This window comes from Ictidomys tridecemlineatus, chromosome X (assembly GCF_052094955.1).
Source record: "Ictidomys tridecemlineatus isolate mIctTri1 chromosome X, mIctTri1.hap1, whole genome shotgun sequence".
NCBI classification, from domain to species: Eukaryota; Metazoa; Chordata; class Mammalia; order Rodentia; family Sciuridae; genus Ictidomys; species Ictidomys tridecemlineatus.
In genome coordinates, this window is record NC_135493.1 from 60370335 (window position 1) to 60391056 (window position 20722).

A 20722-nucleotide genomic window follows, 5' to 3' on the forward strand; every position below is an offset into this window, starting at 1 on the left:
AATAAATACCTTGAGAATTTATCTAAACCCAGGAGTGGTGTACATTAAGGTAATTGACACAATGACTATCTCCTTAGGATTTCCTTTTTCTTTTCTCCTCATGCCCCTGGCCATACCATTTCTGCAGAAAAAAACTTCCAAAATTTCCACCATTCACTCCTTGGAGTCATATAGATATGTTTTATTCCAGATAGTATTACCTTTCCACTCTTATTATTTCCCACTAAACAAACTCACCCCCAAATATGAACAGCTAATGGTTAGAATGCCAAACTATTTTATGATGATTTCATCTACAAAAGTGTTGGTATTGTTATGATAAACCTTTGTGGTATGATTTATTTTCCTGCTCTGTATTGATATACAATAAGCTTTAGAAAAGTCAGAGGTCAACACCCCTCTCCCTACATCAACCAAATGATCATATTTCACTTCTTGAATTTTTCTTTAAAGTCACAACCTTTGACCTTCTTAACATTCCTAGAGGCTATAGAGTTTCTGCTGCTTTGCAGGATCAGGTTGCCTCTATAAAGGGTAACTATAATGTTGGAATGTCACAAAAGTTGTACAAAACATAATACAGAGTATCCAGAAATGCATAATTAATCTAAATTTAATTTTAAGCCAATCTTTCCATATATAATACACAAAATTCTCTTCAGGAATACAAAATGTTGCAGCCACTCTGGCATTTTCTCAAAGTGTTAAACACAGAATTATCATTTGATCCAGCAATTCCACTCCTAGGAACATACTCATGAGAAATAAATGCATATATCCTCCCCAAAAATATCTGCACATGGCTATTGACACAGTATTATGTACAATGCCCCCAAAGTGGGAACAACTTAAATTTTTATCAATAGATAAATGGTTAAGTAAAATTTAGTACATTCAAATGACTTAATAGTATTGGCATGAAATGAAACTAATTTCTGAGACATGTTGCAATACAGGTGAACTTTGAAAACATTATGCTATATAAAAGAGGTCATACACAAGAGGTCACATAATGTATGATTTCATTTGCATAAGAAATAACACAATGCATTAGTAGATTAGTAGCTTCCTGGGGCTGAAAGTTGGTGGAAAATGGGTAAGACTGATCAAAAAAATCTGGAATTAGACCATGATAACACTTGTATAATTCTGTAAATGTACTAAACACACTGAATTGTGCATTTAAATGGGGTGAATTTTATGGTATGTGATACTGCATTAAAAACTCACTTTGCATGTCAGAGATCTTTCAAACCTTCAGATAATGGCACAAGTATCTGTTGAACTTGGGCTCAGTGTATTCATTAGGTTCATTATATGTACAGGTCATATCCATGACTGCAGTATTGTTGATGTCTGAGTACCATAGAACTATAGAGAATTAGGATTTAGAACAAAAGAGTGATTATTTCCAAGACCCATATACTAGTTTGTCCACTATAAAGTGAAAACCATTAAATACTGGATAATAATGTGTCCAATGCTATGTAAAATTATGTTTATTAAACTGCTTTTTATGAAGACAATAGGAACAATCATGACAGTGCATAATAAACATTATTTTAATTATTTGATACTCAAAATCACATATTATATAAATTAGTCTCTGAAATTTGGCACTGTAATAAGCACATTACTATTTAATTTTGTGAAGTTATCATTAGTTCATGAATCATGAAATTATAAATATACTCTTAACTTATTGTAAACTCCATTTGTGAGCACTATATTCCAACTAGCACAAATATGTCAACTAACTATAATAATTTCCTCAAAGGCTTCACAGAAAGGATAATATTCTATATATCTTGGCCTACTTCAAGAACTATTCCTTACATTTTTTCTTTTCTGGTATTTGTTTTATCTGTTCGTATGTAGTCTGTAAAAATAAGATATATGTCCTGGAATGTAGTACTAATCAATTTCCAAATACTTTGAAAAGAACAGTATGATGGGTAATACCCAGCATGGCTTCCTAAAGACCAAGCTTTTTTAAGCAAATCTAATCTCCCTTCTGTGAAAAAACAACAGCCTGAGAAACAAAGGTGAAGCAGTAGATATAATTTATTTTGACTTTATCAAGGTTTTTGAGACCTGTCTAAACAATTGGATCATCAATAAACTGTGAATATCCAAACAGGTCACACACTTAGATAGTGTTCCCAGGAGATAGGAGGCAGAAAAGGGACAGTCAAAGAGTGGTCACCCATGGATTAAAGTTAATTATGGACAATTATACAGCAAAGTCTCCTAGATCTCAAGTGCAGGGAAGACATTTCTATTAGTGCCTGAAAAATAGAGCAGATTTTGATCAGGAGACACCAATGTAAAAATTTTGAGGATTTGTTCAGAATCTGAAGTGACAACACAGAGTGGAAGACCCAGTAAGAAATAAATAGGTTGGCTGGTCACGGTGGTGCACACTTATAATCCCAGCAGTTTGCGAGGCTGAGGCAGGAGAAGTATGAGTTCAAAGTCAACCTCAGCAACAGCAAGGTGCTAAGCAACTCATGGAGACCCTGTATCTAAATAAAATGCAAAATAGGGCTGGGGATATGGCTTAGTGATTGAGTGCCCCTGAGTTCAATGCCTGGTACGCCCCCTCCCCCAAAAGAAAGAAATAGTGTGGACTATAAGAGCTCTAGATTCAAAAGAGTACCCATTAAGTGAAAAGAATAAAAAGAGAAGATGGGGATCAACCAATGAGGTTCAAGAATCACAAAAAAATGATAATTACAACTTAAATCCAATATAATTATACAAAACTCATTCATTATAACTAAGGTATGAAGAGAAAGAGACTTGTTTAAAATTTCAGAACAAAACTGTAATAGAGCTAGGAATCTAGCTCAAATGTACAAAATCTCAGACACATTCAAGAAGTATAAGACACAGAAAGCAAATTAAATTCATACAGCTTAGATCCTCCCTTAGAATTGGCATTTAACACTTTGGATTAATAGCCTATCTGAGATCAAGAGGAAGGTGGAGGCTTTGAATGAAATACTAGAATGATTATGGGTTGATAAATAAGATCTGTAAGGAAAGAAGACATTATTTTAAATTATTCATTGTGAAGAAGAGGTATGCAAAGGCTTAACTCTGAGGTACTTTCATAGAAACTTACCTTAATAACACTGACAAAACAATAAATCCTTAATCTACTACATGAAGTATTAAGAGTAGACACAATAATTCCTGTTGGAATAAGTTTTTAAAAGGGTCTTGAAAAATACAATAAGCTCTCCTGGTTTACATTTCTTATAAAGGGGCCAGAGGCACAGAAGTAGAAAAGAACAGCAAAAGTTTACAATTCTAAGAGGAAAACCTAAAAGCAGTTTTTGGTGTCAAGATTTAATAAAAACAAGCGTGCCTAATTTGATTCTCTAGAAACATCTTGCTCCATATCTAATGAGGTGTTTGGATAACAAAGAAAAAAGATAATCTTGGGATTTTCAAATTCAAACTTGCAAGTTAACCAACTTCAGTTATTTCCACTGTAAACTGTATTTTCTAAAAGACAAAATACTCTACATTTCTAAAAGACAAAAAACATCTGCTCCACAGAAGCTAAATCAACACAAAAGTCAGAATAAGCAGAGACTCAGAGGATAAAGATTTACATGGTTATAGTCTAAGACTCTCCAGAGGACTTATGGTGCACAGTTCTTCCTGAAATAAGAAACACAGTTAAAAATAATCCATGTATTTCTACATGTAAATGGGTAACCCTCAAAGTTTTTGTCATAGATTTTAAAAAGGACGTGCTGGTCTATAATTATATTTCCAATTTGACAGCTACAATTATAATCATTCAGGCATCTATTTCCCACAAACTCTCCACAGCCATAACCTTTAGTGATTAATTATAAAGCTACAGGAGCAATAGTACACAGACTAATTTCCTAAAACAATAAAAGACAGAATTTCTCATTTGGAGCTAAATGAAACACGAACAGGTTGTTATTCATGCTGAAATCTTGATGCAGAGTCATGGTGCAGCCATTACAGAAGCTATTAAACAAAACCTTGAATCAAAGAAACTATAGGTCTGTCTTCAAAAGAGAAAATGCTATTCTTGCCTAGAAATCTTCTAACATCTATGTTTGCTTTACCTTTTAAAGCTTAATGTTATTAATTCCATTATCCTCTCTCTTATCTCTGCTCTTACAGAATCCATCAAAAATATCAATTTCAATGAAATATGAGGGTATATAAAAACTTCCAAAGGGAGACTTCTTTTCTTCCATTTCAATTTAACACAAGCTTCCTACATTTTCAGGTCAGTGTCCTGTTTATTTTCTTAGATCATAAGAGTTTGGGAACTATGACTACTTTGGTTGTTTTGTGAAGAAGAAAATGAATAATGATTGATATTATAACTTCTAGGAATGTGTTTCCTTTTTGTACATTTTCCTGTGGAATTGAAGTGTGTAGAACATGATATTTAATACATATTTTGATAAAAATCTATCACAAACAAATAAATGCTAGGACTTCCATAAATAAATGGCAAGAGTCAATGGAAATGGATATTGGAATAAGAAGTTACAAGGAATATGCAAAAAAATAGAATGTGATTCTTTTTAAAATGTCAAGATAGGTAAACATATTAACACCAACAGAAATATTTTAATTGAATATTTGGTATCTTTTTATAGCTGCTATAATTTGCCTTCTGGAGATTTAGCAACTAGTCACTGTGATGAAATTGAATAGCAATGCTGTCACAATATGGCATTTAAAACAGAACATGCACCATCTGAAATTTAAAAGAAGAAAAATCCTTTAAAATTTTTTTCTGGTCACATAGATCATAATGAAAATGGCTTATAAAAGCCAAAATTTTCTCAGGTAAAATGTCCATATAGCCACAAATAAATGAAGTGAACAGAGACCATTCATTTCTGTCTTTAGTTGTGCCTTATAGAAACAAAAGCTTCCCATGAGGAAAACAAAGGGAAATATTCACTCAGCACAATTTCAGAGCTGGGATTTAAGTCATCAAGCTTACATTTAAAATGAAAGCAAAATTTTAAAGCATTTAATTGCTTGGAATATTTGTAGGTCTAACAGAAATTTTATAACTTGATTATTGGAGACAATTTTAGAAATCTAGTGAAACATTTGTTTTCTATACCTCACTTAATGAAAAAAAAAGAGAATATAAAAAAACTATCAGAGATATAGTCAAAACTATAATATCCAGAATACACTTTAGACTAAATCATGAATAGAAAATGGGTCATACCAAATTAAGGACAAGTTCTTTTACCAGCGCATCTCCTTGTCTAGAATTATTGATTGAGATGTAATACCAAAGAAAGAAACTATGTACCTTAGATTATACTAGAAAATCAATTCAAACATTAAAGAAATATAATGGTTAAACAAAAAGACCAAGAGAATATGTCTCAGTGCTAGCTCTTTCCTTACCCAGCTACTTGATGACCCAATTTCTTATCCTAAAGTATCATCTGTGGGATAAGGCTTAATTATTTCAAGTCACTAAGACATCCAAAATTCAAATTTAGAAATCTTTGTCAATAACATTGTAAATAACGGGAGCTCTAGAGTTGACCTAAAAATGTTTATTAAAACTTACTAGTAATCAAACACAACAATTTCCTCAATATCTTAGACACAATATAAGAGATTCTGAAAACCACAATTTAGAAATGGTTACCTAGGGGAATAGTCCTATCTATTTAAAACATCATTTAAAGCCATCCATTTTCTGAGTTTCACTTTAACATCATCTCCTACTCAAATACCTCACCGTATACATGAATATTTTTCTGATTTATTTAGAAATTTCTTCTCTTTATATTCTCATAGTACTTTATTTATCATGTTGCTTTTGTCACATTTTATCTCAAGAGTATATTTTATACATTGATTCATTTTTATTTTCATGTTTTATTAGTTCACTATAGTTGTATATAACCTTTAGGTTCATTCGACATAAACATATATGCATGAAATATAATTTGCTCCACTGAAGTGCCCTGTACTTCCTCTTCCCTCCCCTCCTCCTTCCCCCTGTTCTTCTTTCAGTACTGTATTTGATTTCCTTCAATTTAATTACAGTTTTTATCTGGTATTTTAGAGCTACACATAAAGGTGAAATTCACTGTGGTATATTCATATTTTTACATTTGTAGGGGTGGGGTACCTGGGATTGAACCCAGGGTTGCTTAACCACTGAACCTCATTCCCACCCCTTTTTATTTCGATACAGGGTCTGGCTAAGTTGATTAGGGAACTGCTAAGTTGCTGAGACTGGCCTTAAACTTGTGATCCTCTTGCCTCAGCCTATTGAGTTGCTGGAATTACAGGCATGTGCCACCACACCAGGATATATGTATATTTTTATCTCTTTCCTTAGATTGTACACATTTGAAATCCAGTGACTCTTGTCTTCTGTCCTCAGAGTACCAACATATTGCCCTATTGCTGTTTAACTATTGTACATTGTGTATACTTAATAAATATGAATTATTTAGATACAAATGGAATAAGAAACCTGGGGTGAAGCTGCAATAATAGGGCAGGCTTTAGCATACAGAAAGTACATTGATTGACTAGCACTGTACAAATCAGAATTCAATTCAACTGCAACAAAACAATGGAGATAATGGAATGTTTCTGAAATAAGATTGTGATCTCTAATCATTTTCTAGATTCAGTGCACAAGTTATCAATAGGGTTAAGTATCGTCTGAAGCAATTGTTTGTAATCAACGTATATATATTTCTTCCTCCTTCGTAATTCCACTTCTCCCCCGCCCCTCAAAAAAGGACAGTCACTTTTTCAGGATCCCTGAATATACTTACCTGTGTTAGAATTAAGATCATCAGCCTCTGATTCAGTCCCATTTTGGCTTCCATTTCCCTGAAGTGTGTTCATAGCCATGAGTTTCATCTTCTGCAGTTTCATTGCTTCAGCCATTGCTGCAGCAGTTATACCTAAAACCAGAATCATCCCATTTAAAATTGGGACCATTTCTTAATGTAATTAAAAGCTAAATACATTTATTTAGTAGGACTATGCTATACAATACAAGCCAAAATTAAAATCAATGTTGAAATTATGAATATTTTAATAAGGTAATTTTCAAAATGTAATTCCTTTATATTACAATGGACAGCATTAAAATTTACAAAAGAGGATAAGTATGGGTCTGATCTCCAATTTAAGACACAGAAAAACAGAGATAAGTAAAATGCCAATTGTTTGAAATATTCTAAGGCTTTTGATAATGCTTTCTAGTATCTGCCTAGAACTCTGGACTTTTGTTTTAAACAGAATTCAGTATGCATTAATTTTCATTAATGCATTAATTTTCACTTAATAAAAACAACAATATTAAGTAGTTTAAAACAATATTATCAGAGAAAGTGCCCTGAAATGCTGCAAGGAACCCTTTCTACAATACATTCTTCTTGACACTTCTGCTAAAGGATAGAATGCCTAGCCTAGGAGACTCAGCCTAGAGCAGGGAAGAAGGAAGCATTCATGTAGGTCTTTCACCCTCTTACATACCTCATACTTATAAAATGAGGAAACAAATAAGTGAAAAAAATGGCTTGTCATCTTTATGATCAGTCCCTGTGGTATAATTATATTATTTCGTATTGTATGGAAGTTATTTTAAAAATCCACTTATTATTATGAAGGAAGAATAGAAATAAAGAAAAGGTATCATATATGTTTGAAATTCTTTCTCCTAGAAAGTCTATATCAGGCAGTACCACAAAAATATATAAGGGAACAAGTAGTAAAAAGAGTAGATGAACCCATACTCCAACTGTGCCCTCCAAAGTATCTGGTGAATTCAACTTATTTTTTTTTTAGATATACTCCAAATTCTCAACCATCTATTAGTAGATTATTACACTGAACAATAGGAGAAAAATCTGGCAGATTTATTTAAATAGTATTTCAGAGTTCTGCAAGATCTATTCTACCATGTAAAATGCAAGTCCAAGAAATATGGAGAATATCAGTTGTTGCAAAACAAAATGTAATTGTCACTAGAAGATCCTGATTCTAAGAGGCAGAGTAAATCCCTACAAAAAGCATAAATAAAAGCAGATTCAGCCTAGTACACCTATCTCTGAATGTTCTGGAGAATAATACAGTTTTAATTTGTTGATCCATACTCTACCCTGCAAAAAAATTTTTCAGTGAATCAAAATATTCACCACATGGTTTGTCTCTAAATCATGGCAAAAAATGATTTGAAAGAAAATTGCTTTAGTTTATAAACTGATGACATACATGTGTACATTCTCTACAATCCCAGAGGTTTTATTGCCATATTTAATTTATCTTTACTGAATTCCTCCAAATGACCTCTCCTGGCCTCAAGAGTAATTCTGGGCAGAAAATAATGATGTCAATGATTTAATCAAAGAGAACCTTCCCAGGAAAAACAGGGCTGAGTAATCTTAATGAAAAATGTATCAGAAAAATTTTTAGAATTTGTATAAACTCCTCAGAATTGAATTCTGACAATAATTAATATTTATTTCACTATTTATATTGTAAATATGAATTTCTGTAAACAATAAGTGGCTTCTACTTGATAAAAAATAACAGTTGACAAAATTTAAACTTCTTGTAGAGAAGGAGTTTCAGATAAAATAAGTGTCTTAACACACTCAAATTAAGAAAATTAATGAACAAGAGTCCCCACATACTTTTAATTTACAGAAAAGATAGCAAATATTAATATGTATATATTTTTGTAAGCAAATTCTATTTTATAATATTGAAAAAAGTCAGTGATCAATATTAATAAGGTAATATTAAGGTATAAAGAATCATATCATATTATCACACAAAAAATTTAGGAGCTATCTAGTTCAATATTTTTGTATTGCAGATAAGGAAACTGAATCTCGCAGTGATCTCATGGGTCATTTATTTAAGAGAAGAGATGGAGTAAAAGTCCATTTCTTAAACATGCTTGTTAAAGTGCTAAATAAGCTCTAAAATCATTTAATGAAAACCTCTGAGTGACAAAATTCACGTGACGCATATAGTTATATATTGTTAGTTATCTTTCTGTATCTCCTTACTTGATTCAAAGTATAGAGACCTAGTTTATAACTTCTATATTTTATATTGCCTCATGTCTATATTGCAAAGAGTTTTATGAAATCCTTAAATTCTGTTTGGTAAGTCTTCAATGCAGTGCCTAAATATATATGTTTTTAGATAAATACACAATCAAGCACAGTGAAGCAATAGAAAATATGTAATGGTTTCTTTGTTGTTCTCACTGAAATTTGATCTTTTATTCAACTGATGAGTTATGTTATGGGCCAGGCTATATGGGCAATGACCAAACAGACTCCATTCTCCATTTTACCATGAGACTCCATATTAAGTAAGAAATGCTTCTCCCATGGGAAAGCCCTGCCTCTGTACCCATTAATAGTTACCTATCATAACATACTTGGCAACACAAAATAGTAATTCTTATACAATGTAAAATTGTTCTCTTTGGTTTCCATTTTTCTTGGGTGATGTGCCTTGTCAATGGTTGATTATTTAAACATAAGTAACCATTCTCTAACATATACTGAACTAAAGTCATTTTGAGCCACTTCCCTCTGCTTGCTTGCTGCTATGCCAACCTGGAAAGTCCCCTGGGAAATACCAATGTACCCATTGCATTGTTTCACTAACTGCCCAGTTCAGCTTCTGTACTTGCTTGCTTGCAGCTATGTCAACCCAGATGTGGTTTTTGCCTTTAAGTATCCTAAAATGCTCAGGCTTGGGGCAGTTCCTTGCAAAGATAGTTATGGATCCTGTGGGGAGAAGTCAACAGCCAGCTGGCTAAATAAACACTCTGGTTTGGACAAAACTGGGACTTTATGTGTTTTCTGAGAGACCTGCCCCACAACAAGTTATATTCTTATTTTCAGGGTCTCTCTTGGTGTACCACTGAAGGATTTAAAAGAAAATAATCAGCAACTGTCCACAAGTTTTCAAAATGCATCCTTGAGAGTATATAAAGACAATAATTGTTAAAGCTAAATTTGTGAGTTAGTTAAATTTTACTTGGGATCCAAGATATCAGCTTGGATCAGAAAACTAGAAAATCGTAAGTATAATGAGAATGAAAAGATGCTTTTAAAAGTGAAGTTACATAATTATAAGTAAATATCTAGACATACATCTTTGATTCTGAAAATAATGCTTATTTTATATTATGTTCAAAGCACATATATTTAAATTAATAAAATAGATTTGAAAAGACAGAGATTCAGTGTTATTGAAGAAACACATTTTTCACTTTCAAATATTTGAATATTTACTTCTGTAACCTTAGTACCTTCCATTCTTGTTCATCAAGTTTTTTATTGGATTAAATTCTAGCTACTGTAATTATTTAGCATGTGAAAGTGCACAACTTTTAAGGTACTCCATATTTCCCTTTTGTAATTAACATTTATTAAATTATTGGATTTACTCTTTCTTATTAAAACACTGTATTGAGGCATGACTGACATAAAAAAGGCTATAAATATACAATGTATACAATTTGATGTTAGGTGTTCCCCAAAAGCTCATGTGTAAATCAAGGCTAAAAAGTGTTTAGAGGTGAAATAACTGGGTTATGAGAGTTTTGACCTAATCAGTGCATTATTACCCTGATAGGGTTTAACTGGGTGGTGACTATAGGCAGGTAGTGTGTGGCTGGAGGAGGTAGATCCTTGGAGTGATGCCTTTGGGATTTATACTTGTTGTGATGAGGAGAGCTCTCTCTTTCTCACTTCTTCTGGGTGGCCATGCCCTAAGCTGTTTGTCTCTGTCACACTATTCCACCATGATGTTCTGCCTCATCTTAGGCCCTAAGTAATGGAGTAGGCCACCTATGGACTAAGAGTTCTGAAACTGTGAGCCACAAAATAAACTTCTCCTCTTCTAATTGTACTTATTAGGTCTTTTCAGTCACAGTGGCGAAAAAGCTGACTAAAACAGATGACTTTGGAGGTAAGTACAAACCCAATGAAACTATCAGAACAATCAATGCCATAAACTTGTCATTTATCTCAATAATATTCCTCTCATGCACTGTATTATTTTTCATGAATGTTAAGAACACTTAATATAAGATCTATTTTAGAAAAATTTAAAGTATGCAAAACTTTGTACTTTGACTAATAGGTCCCTGTTTCCTCTCCCCCTGGGTCATGACAATGTCTATTTTGTTCACCAGTTCTGAGTCTCAATATTTTAGAATCATCAGGTAAGTGATATACTAAAATATTTGTTCCTTTGTATCTTCACTTTAGTATAACATCTTCCAGGTTTATCCATGTTTTTATAAAGAGAGAGAGAGAGAGAGAGAGAGAGAGAGAGAGAGAATTTTTAATATTTATTTTTTTAGTTTTTGGCAGACACAACATCTTTGTTTGTATGTGGTGCTGAGGATTGAACCCAGGCCGCACCTATGCCAGGCGAGGGCGCTACCACTTGAGCCACATCCCCAGACCCTATCCATGTTTTAATAAATGGTAACATTTCCTTCTTTTTCAAGGATGAATAACTTTCCATTGTATGATACACACGCGCACACACACACACACAAACACAACACTTTTGTGTACATTTAGGTTGCTATTATGAATAATACATTTGTAGATGAATTAGAAATTAAGATATATATTTAATATCTTAATGTTGACTCCTTTAGATATATACTCAGAATTGAGATTGTTGGGTCATGTGGTAGATCTATTTTTAATATCTGAGGAACCTACATACTCTTCCCCCAGTGGATACACCAATTTAAATTTTCAGCAATAGTGTGCAAGAGTTCACATTTCTCCATATCCTTGTCTACTCTTATTTTTAAAATAAATAATAGAGATCCTAACAGATATGAGGTGATAGTTTATTGTGATTTTGACTTGTATTTCCCTGAAGTTATTGATTTTGAACATGTTTTCATACTACGTGTGTGTCTTCTTATGTATTATCCCTTTATCTGATTCATGGTCTGAAAATATTTTCTCCTATTCTATAGGGTGCATTTTCACTATGTTGATTCTTTTCTCTTCAGAAGCCATTTAGTTGATGTAGTCATGCTTGTGTGTTTTGTTTTGTTGCCTGTGCTTTGGGTATCATTTGAAAGAAATGATGGCCAAGCCCAGTGTCAAGAAGAATTTTCCCTATGTTTTCTGCTAGAAATTACTCTATCAGGTTTTATGTTTAATTCATTTTTAGATTATTTTTGTGTTTGGTTATAATTAGGGTCAGATTTCCTTCTGCTTCTGTATATCCTGTTTTTCCAAAACAAGTTTGTGAATGAATAATCTTTCCTCACTTCGTATTTTTCCACACCCTTTTCTTAACCTAAAATTCAGTGTAAAAGTATGAAAAAAGTCCCACATATCATAATTGTCTATATATGATTTTTTGCTATTGTTTTGAAGTATAGAAGGTCCTACTTCAGGATTACAATATTGAGAAAAGTACTAAAGAGTGAGAATTTCATTTAATAGCAAAACCAGTTTCTGGATTTTATAGGTAAAAACTCTCAGTTCCACAGAGGAAAAGTGAGAGAGGGGCTTAAGATAACAGCCAATCAGTAGTAGGGTTAAAAAGGGAACTCATGTCATGACTTTTCACCTATGTGCTTTGTCCAATAATCCACACATTCATAATTTTGATTTTAACTTTTTAAAAAATACTCTAAAATGGGGGCTGGAGTTGTGGCTCAGCGGTAAAGCATTCACCTAGCATGTGGGAGGCCCTGGGTTTGATCCTCAGCATCATATAAAAATTAAGTAAAGGTATTGTGTCCAACTACAACTAAAACAAAATATTTTTAAAAAACCATTGAAATGGATCACTGCCCTATGAGTCATTGAAAAGAAAAAAAGCAGAAATTGTGTCACATAAATGTTATGTACCTCCATTTATTCATATGCAAAATTAAGGAACTGAACTTCATTGTCCTTAAGTTCCTTCAAATATTACATGGAAATTTCCTTTGCATTGTATAGTTCTTTGAAATACCTGCAGGATTTTTCTTTTATTATTCATGCATTTTTTTAAAAAAAAATTTCTTGCACTCCTTTCTCAATAGTAAACAAGCATTAGACTTACAACTTCATGTGATGTGTAGTCCTTACACTAGAAGTATGGGGGGAATCTATGAATTCCAATAATATTTACAGGGAAAAATTAGTAAGTTTGAGTCCTCAGTAGTGAACTGAACAAAAAGTGAGGCAAATTTAGCATTTCCTAATTGGTTATACTGTGTCCATCCCTTCACATTAGTTTAAAAGCTTTTCTGTCAAAACTGTGAACAAGTAAATTAACTAAAGCAGAACTAGGAGTAATCAAATCTTGAGGTTTTCAATTAATTAAATGAAATGGCAAGTCAGTTCACTGCAATATGGTTTTATACTTAAAAAAACATTTAATTAAATTAAGAGACAAGGCATTCCAATTAATAATATCCTCCCAAAAATGAAAAGCAGTTTAGACCTGCCACATTATTTCAGTCTACCTGTCAAGTACCCTGTGTTGGCTTGTTTGTTATTTGAATTCAAAGCTACTTTGGGTCAAGTATGATGTACTACAATATGAATAATGAAACATCTGGTGATATGAAATGTTAATGCGATATACTACATTGAATCTAGTGGTAACAGTTTTGAAATTCCCTATAAATCAATTGGCAATATATAAGTTTTTCCAAGCAGAAGTAGTATTCAGGTTTATTTTCAGGAGATGTTAATGCTCTGAACTATATTCAGAAAAATACCTGGACTCTAAAAGATTCAGAATGCAACTAAGGTGAAATCCATAGGATCTAAGAGTAAAAAAACAATTAAAAACAGAGAAGCTACATATAAGTACTTACAGTACAATATTACAATAGTTCTTAAGTTTGGCATTCAGGGATAAGTACAACATAAAAAATTACTTAGTCCAATGCTATGGCTGTGAGGTAAATGTTGACAAAATACAATTTGGGAAGTTCTTACAACCTAGATAGCTGCTGTTTACATAGCCAAAGATATTTTGAAAACTTGCTTGAATTACACATAGATATTAAGAAAGGAGACAACACATCTGTACCAAAGTTCACCTTGCCCTATAAAGACAACAGACTGGAGGATGTACATAAGACAGTGAATTTGCAGTTCAGAATAGAGCAGAAAAAGTGAAATCATAGGAAGCCTTGGCAGGGCAAGCAACACAGCACTACAGAGAGGCAACCAAATCAGAGACCAGGAGAAGCCTGGCTGCTATTTTGAACAAACTGCTGCTCCACATCCTGAACTGCCTAACAAAATTCCAAGTTGCTAAGCAACTGCTTATTTTCTTATAGACATCTGAAAATGCATAATAAGCATTTAAAAGTTTGAAAGTCAAGTAATTTCTTCAAATAGTCCCATTTCATCTACTGTTAAAATTATAAGCAAGATTTAAGCAATTTATCAAAACTGATTTGTATCCACATTTTCCAAAAACATTTAAAAAAATTTTTGACACATATAAACTCTTCTAATAGTAGGTGTACATTCTATTAGGTGATACATTTCCTATGTGCCATTTGACTATTTATTACACAAAAAGTTAAAAATAAAACCTGTTTTAAAAATGGAAGAAGGAAGAGAAGTAAGGGAGTTGAAAGCCAAATTACACAACATTAGATTCATAACAAAAACCTTATATAGCAATTAAGCCATATAGCATACATTCTTTTAAGTTCTTTACCTATATTAAGTCATTTAATATCCATACCAGCCTTAAGCAGGGAATACCATTATTGTTTCCATTTTTATATAAGAATACTGAAGCACAGAATCTCAATAAATGTTCTAATGTGACACAGCAAATAAATTTGAAATTGGATATTAAATTCAGGTTATCTAGATAGGTCTGGATTTCTTTATTGTAGATAATTTTAAGGGTTATACAAAATTACATACAAGAGGAAGTGAGGGGAAAGGGGAAAATAATACAAGGAGGAGAAATGAATTACAGTAGAGGGGGTAGAGAGAGAAGAGGGGAGTGGAGGGGAGGGGAGGGGGGATAGTAGAGGATAGGAAAGGCAGCAGAATACAACAGTCACTAGTATGGCAATATGTAAACCAATGGAAGTGTAACTGATGTGATGCTGCAATCTGTATATGGGGTAAAAATGGGAGTTCATAACCCACTTGAATCAAAGTGTGAAATATGATATATCAAGAAATATGTAATGTTTTGAACAACCAACAATAAAAAAATAAAAGCTTTTCAGATATAATACTTACTATTAATTTCCTAAAGAAGCATAGAATAGGATAACTAGTATAAACTCTTAAGACATTAATATTATATAGAACACATTTTGATTGATATTGCACTAATTATTTTTTAGCTAGGATATAAGCTCAACACAATTTCCTTGACTATTTTTTTTTTCTATGTCTGTATATTTAATTGAGTTATACCTGATACTGGTGAAATCATTTTAAATTGGAAAAGTTTCAGCTTTTTATACTTACTTAGTAAGAAAACTATCAATTAACTTGCTGTACTTCTCAATAGACCATTTTCTTTTTAAAGCATATTTAACCTGGGTTGGGATTATAGCTCAGTGATAGAGTACTTGCCTAGCATGTGTGAGGTACTGGGCTCAATCCCCAGCACTATATAAAAATAAATAAATAAATAAATAAAGGCATTGTGTCCATCTACACCTAAAATATTTAAAAAGAATTTTTGATGCATATAAACTCTTCTAATAGTAGGTGTACATTCGATTAGGTTATACATTTCCTAAAGTGACTATTTGAGCATTTTTATATAGTTCCTAGATATTTAAAGATACAGCATAAGAATCTTGTAGCCATGACAGTTTATGCCTCTGTGATTGTTAAACCAGTAGTGGCATTTCCAGAAAATTTTATTATAAATCTAGGTGAGAGTATGCATTAGATAGAGAGTACTTACTGGAGTAACTGAATACCTCCAATTTAGGAAATTAGAATGAGATTGTGTTCCCAAGGGTTATCCCAGGAATTCAGGGAGACTACCTGAATTGACGGGCACCCTACAATAGTATCAGTAATCTCTTTCCTCAACTCTCCCATCATCAAGTACAGAATTTCTTCAAAGACACCACCACACCCATTAGAAATCTATCTGCAATTTTATCATTAAACATGGCCTCTTAGACCTGTCTTAAATTCATTAAGCCAGAGGAAAAAAGTAAAATATTCTTATTCTCAAAGTGATTCTGGGGACTTTAAAATTATATATAGATATAGATATAGATATAGATATAGATATAGATATAGATATAGATATAGATATAGATATAGATATAGATATAGATATAGATATTGTTCCCCACTTCAGCTGCACATATACAAAGATTGGAACAATACAGAGAAAATTAGAATGGCCCTTGTATAAGACATTTTACCACAATAAAAATCATTTGGTCAAGTCAGTGATCACTTATAACCAAAAACTAATAGCAGTGTTATAAAAGATGGAAAGAATCATTATCTTCTAGTACTCTGATAAATTCTTAGTTTTCTACCATAGTTGTTCAAAGTTTCAGTACAAACATTGTATGAGAAAAGTATGGACTACTAACAATAGTATAAGAATATATACAATAAATCATGCAATATCTGAACTTTAACTTATATAGACAAAACCCTCAGAAATGAGTCATAGTCTTAGAATAAAGCTGAAAATACATTGTACTAATCCATGAACTCAATTCAAATTGAATTACAAACAGATAGTAAGAGTAATCAACTGAAGTGTTGCCTACACTTAGTTGATATAGTATTGTTCCGTAGCAGGTATCACTACCACAGAAAAATGAGACATATAGTACAAATTAGCATTAAGAGGAGACAAAGGGGAGAGAAAGAGAAAATAACATAGAAAAATTCAAATATATAAAAAAATTAAGTTTTCCTAAAGATGGCTTTGAGAACAAAAATTCAATTATTGACATATTTTTTGAAATGGGCATTTCAGAAAATTAGAAAATGTTTTGGAAGTTATAGTTGTTGATTACATTCACTATTGTGACATTTTATTCCAGATATTTATTTACTACTTAAAAGAACACCAAAAATAATCCAACAAAATATCTACAAATATTATTTGTTCCAAAAATCAGCCTTTTTAATATGGTCTGCATTATGTTTATGATAACTAAATATTTAATATATAGAATTAGAAAGAAACTGAAAAAATAGAATAATCCTTTCCTGGCCCCAGCTATGATGGAAAAACATATTTCAGGAGGAATCATAAAGGCTAGATGTTAAAACTGGAATTACCTATAGCTATCTATAGTTATGCACCTATCTGAATCACTTCACTTTAAGTATCATATTATAAGTCAAGGAGAATACAGAACTTTCAAAATTATCACTTACTGACATCATTTATTCATTTTATATTAGTCAAATATCTTTCATCGTGGCTTTAAGCTCCTTACTGGAAGAAACTATGTATTACTCCTAATGTTTCTATTTCCTGGTGCCTGACACAGCCATAGGTCCATGATGCTGTACAGATAATAATTATAGAATAACCATATGCATATTGAGAAGAAACAACACCAGGTAAAAGTAAAAAGCTACTGCCCAATTCTAACATTTATGCAAATTTCTCTAGAACTGGGTCTATTTTTTCAATTTTGTTATTAACTTTTTATATATGACAGGATGCGTGACAATTCATATTACACATATATGTTGAGAGCCACAGCCAAAGGGGCCCCAGCAAACTTCTAGCTGCCAGCAAACTTCCAGCTGCCGGCTGATGATTGGCTCACAGTGGCCCCAGCAACATCTAGCTGATTGGCTCCTCTGCGGTGATGTTCATTGGGCTGTTTCCCTGCCCTTCAGACTGCCAGCTGATGATTGGCTCACAGCGGCCCCAGCAACATCTAGCTGATTGGCTCCTCCACGGAGCTGCTCATTGGGGGACTTCTTTGGCTCTGCCCACGCAACCCAGCCAATCGGCCTCAAGAGCAGGAGGATTGTGGGAGGTTGAGAGGCTGGTGTGGGGGTGAGAGGCTTGTGGGAAGCCGGTGGTGGCAGTTGGGCTCTGAGGGATTTTTCCCTGGGGAGCGGTTTTGTTTGGCGTTTGTAGTTCTAAAAATAAAGTTAGTTTATTTTGACAAGTGGCTCCTGAATTGTGCCCAGCCAGACTGCGGCATTTGGAGCCAATCAGCTAGATGTTGCTGGGGCCTCTGTGAGCCAATCATCAGCTGGCAGTCTGAAGGGCAGGGAAACAGCCCAATGAACATCACCGCAGAGGAGCCAATCAGCTAGATGTTGCTGGGGCCACTGTGAGCCAATCATCAGCCGGCAGCTGGAAGTTTGCTGGCAGCTGGATCATCAGCCGGCAGCTGGAAGTTTGCTGGCAGCTAGAAGTTTGCTGGGGCCCCTTTGGCTGTGGCTCTCAACACATATAGAGCATAATTTTTCATTTCTCTGGTTATATATAAAGTGTATTCACACCAACTCATGTCTTTATACATGTTCTTTATCATTAGCTTAGGCTTTATGTTTATTAAAGTGGTATATCTCACACCTCTGTTTTAGAAAACAAAGCAATAAATTATATGGAAAACAGTTATGTAAAAACTTTGTGACAGAACATATCTGTATTCTGTTTAAAGAATATCTTTAGGAGACTAATTATGAGAGACTAATTTTCAGCCTTTAGAAAACATGGGGTTTTGGAAAAGGCCTAAATTATGCCTGCTATACTAAGCATATTTAATTACACATACATATATAGATATATAGTGTGCATATATATATTTGTATATAGATAATATATTTAATAATGTATATTTATAAATTCATAGAAAATGCATTTATATATCTATATACAATTATATATAAATGTATTATAATATTTATAAATATATTTTATATAATATTTATTTACATATATAAAATACATTTAAACTTCTGCATATACACTACATATCTACATATGTGTAAATGTTTTGAGGTATAATCTTTATACCTTGTCAAGCATCTAGTATTCATTTTGACCAAGATTTTATCCATATATAAATTTCTCTATATATCTCTATATAAATTTTTACATATATAGTATATCTCTATATATGTATGTAGGTTGAGGCATAATTATTGATAACTGTGTCTCAAAATATCAGAATATATAGCTAAAAAGATACCTGAAACAATCAGCAACAATGATCAAATGGTATATGACTTACAGGGTAAGTAAACAGATAACATGAGAATATAGCACTTGTTCTTGGGTCTTCCATGACCATGATATATGGCTAAGATCATTTTTCAAAGCCTATGTTACTTTGCCTCATAAAATGCAGTGTAATAACAATATTGTGGCACTTTTGAAACTCATCAGCCTATTCTAATAGTCAAATTATTCAAAATATTTTTGTTATTACTATTTTCATATTAAAACTACACTCTGTATTGGCCAGGTGTGGTGGCACATGCCTGCAATCCCAGTGGCTCAGGAGGCTGAGGTAGGAGGATCATAAGTCCAAAGACAGCCTCAGCAAAAGCAAGATACTAAGCAATTCAGTGAGACCCTGGCTCTAAATAAAATACAAACTAGAGCTGGGGAAGTGCCTCAGTGGTTGAGTACTCCTGAGTTCAATCCCTGGTAACCAAACAAGCAAACAAATAAAAAAAAAACTACTATACTCTATATTGGCCAAGTTATATTGTTATTGTGTACATGTATGAATATGTAATAACAAATCCCAACATTATATGCAACTGCCATGCACCAAAAAATGAGGGGGGGAAATTGACACCCTCTGAGTTTCTAGGACAAGGAAAACCTGACTAGCCAGGTGCAATGGTGCATGTCTGTAATCTCAGTTACTCAGGATGCTGAGACAAGAGGATAGCAAGTTTGAAGCCAGCCTCAGCAACTTTGTGAAGACCTAAGAAACTTACTGAGACCCTGTTACAAATTTAAAACATAAAAAGGACTGGGGGTGTGGTTCTGTGTAAAGTGCCTCTTGGTCCAATCCCCAGTTTAAGAAAAAAAAATAAAAGGGAAATCTAACTATTAGTGTGTTATGGCCAAGAATTCTTCAATATTGTATGTAAAGCTGCTTCAAATACAGCTGTCTATTTTCTCAGAGTAGCACTCACAGGATTAGGTGTTTTTGCCGCTAACTCTGTAAAATATTTAATGCATTTAGGTTTTCCTGAAATTGCTGTGGCGAATATTCTGATAAGAAACTCAACTGACATTTTTAGACTACAAGCATCTAGTATTCATTTTGACCAAGTATAATAGATAGGTGTAAAGGAAAATTAATGTGGTTAATGTGAATTGACATCTTGATCGGATTAGGTGATGGCTGTGATTAAGAGGCTTCTGGGTGTGTCAATGAGGATGCTTCCAGAAATTATTGGCATGTGGGATAGCAAACTGAGGAGGATACCCAACCTATCTGTAAGCAGCTCAGTCCAATATGGTGGGTACCTGGATGAAACATGAAGGTGGAAAGAGGAGAAAGGAGCAGCAAAGGCAAAGCTCAATTCTTGATGCAGTTTTGGATTGCTTCCACGGTAGCCTGAAGACATCAGGCTCCAGCTCCTTCACTCTTTCTTCCAAAGGGGACTCTGACCAACAACTCTTCAGAGATTTTCCAGGCCTTCTATGGACAGGGGTTGCATCACTAGTCCCTCTT

The 20722-nt window shown here is 33.3% G+C and overlaps 1 protein-coding gene and 1 non-coding gene across 14 annotated transcripts in view; one reads left to right on the forward strand and one right to left on the reverse strand.

Moving 5' to 3' along the window:
* Dach2 (dachshund family transcription factor 2) overlaps positions 1–20722 on the reverse strand; it is a 488288-nt gene that overhangs the window by 158663 nt on the left and 308903 nt on the right. For all 13 annotated transcript variants that reach the window (XM_021728784.3, XM_021728781.3, XM_021728779.3 and 10 more), the window contains one exon: positions 6837–6968. In XM_021728784.3, coding sequence (XP_021584459.2) covers positions 6837–6968 — 132 coding nt within the window. The remainder of the gene's footprint in view (positions 1–6836; positions 6969–20722) is intronic.
* On the forward strand, positions 16373–16474 carry LOC120890998 (U6 spliceosomal RNA). Its single transcript, XR_005735443.1, has one exon. It is a non-coding gene; the product is annotated as a U6 spliceosomal RNA (small nuclear RNA).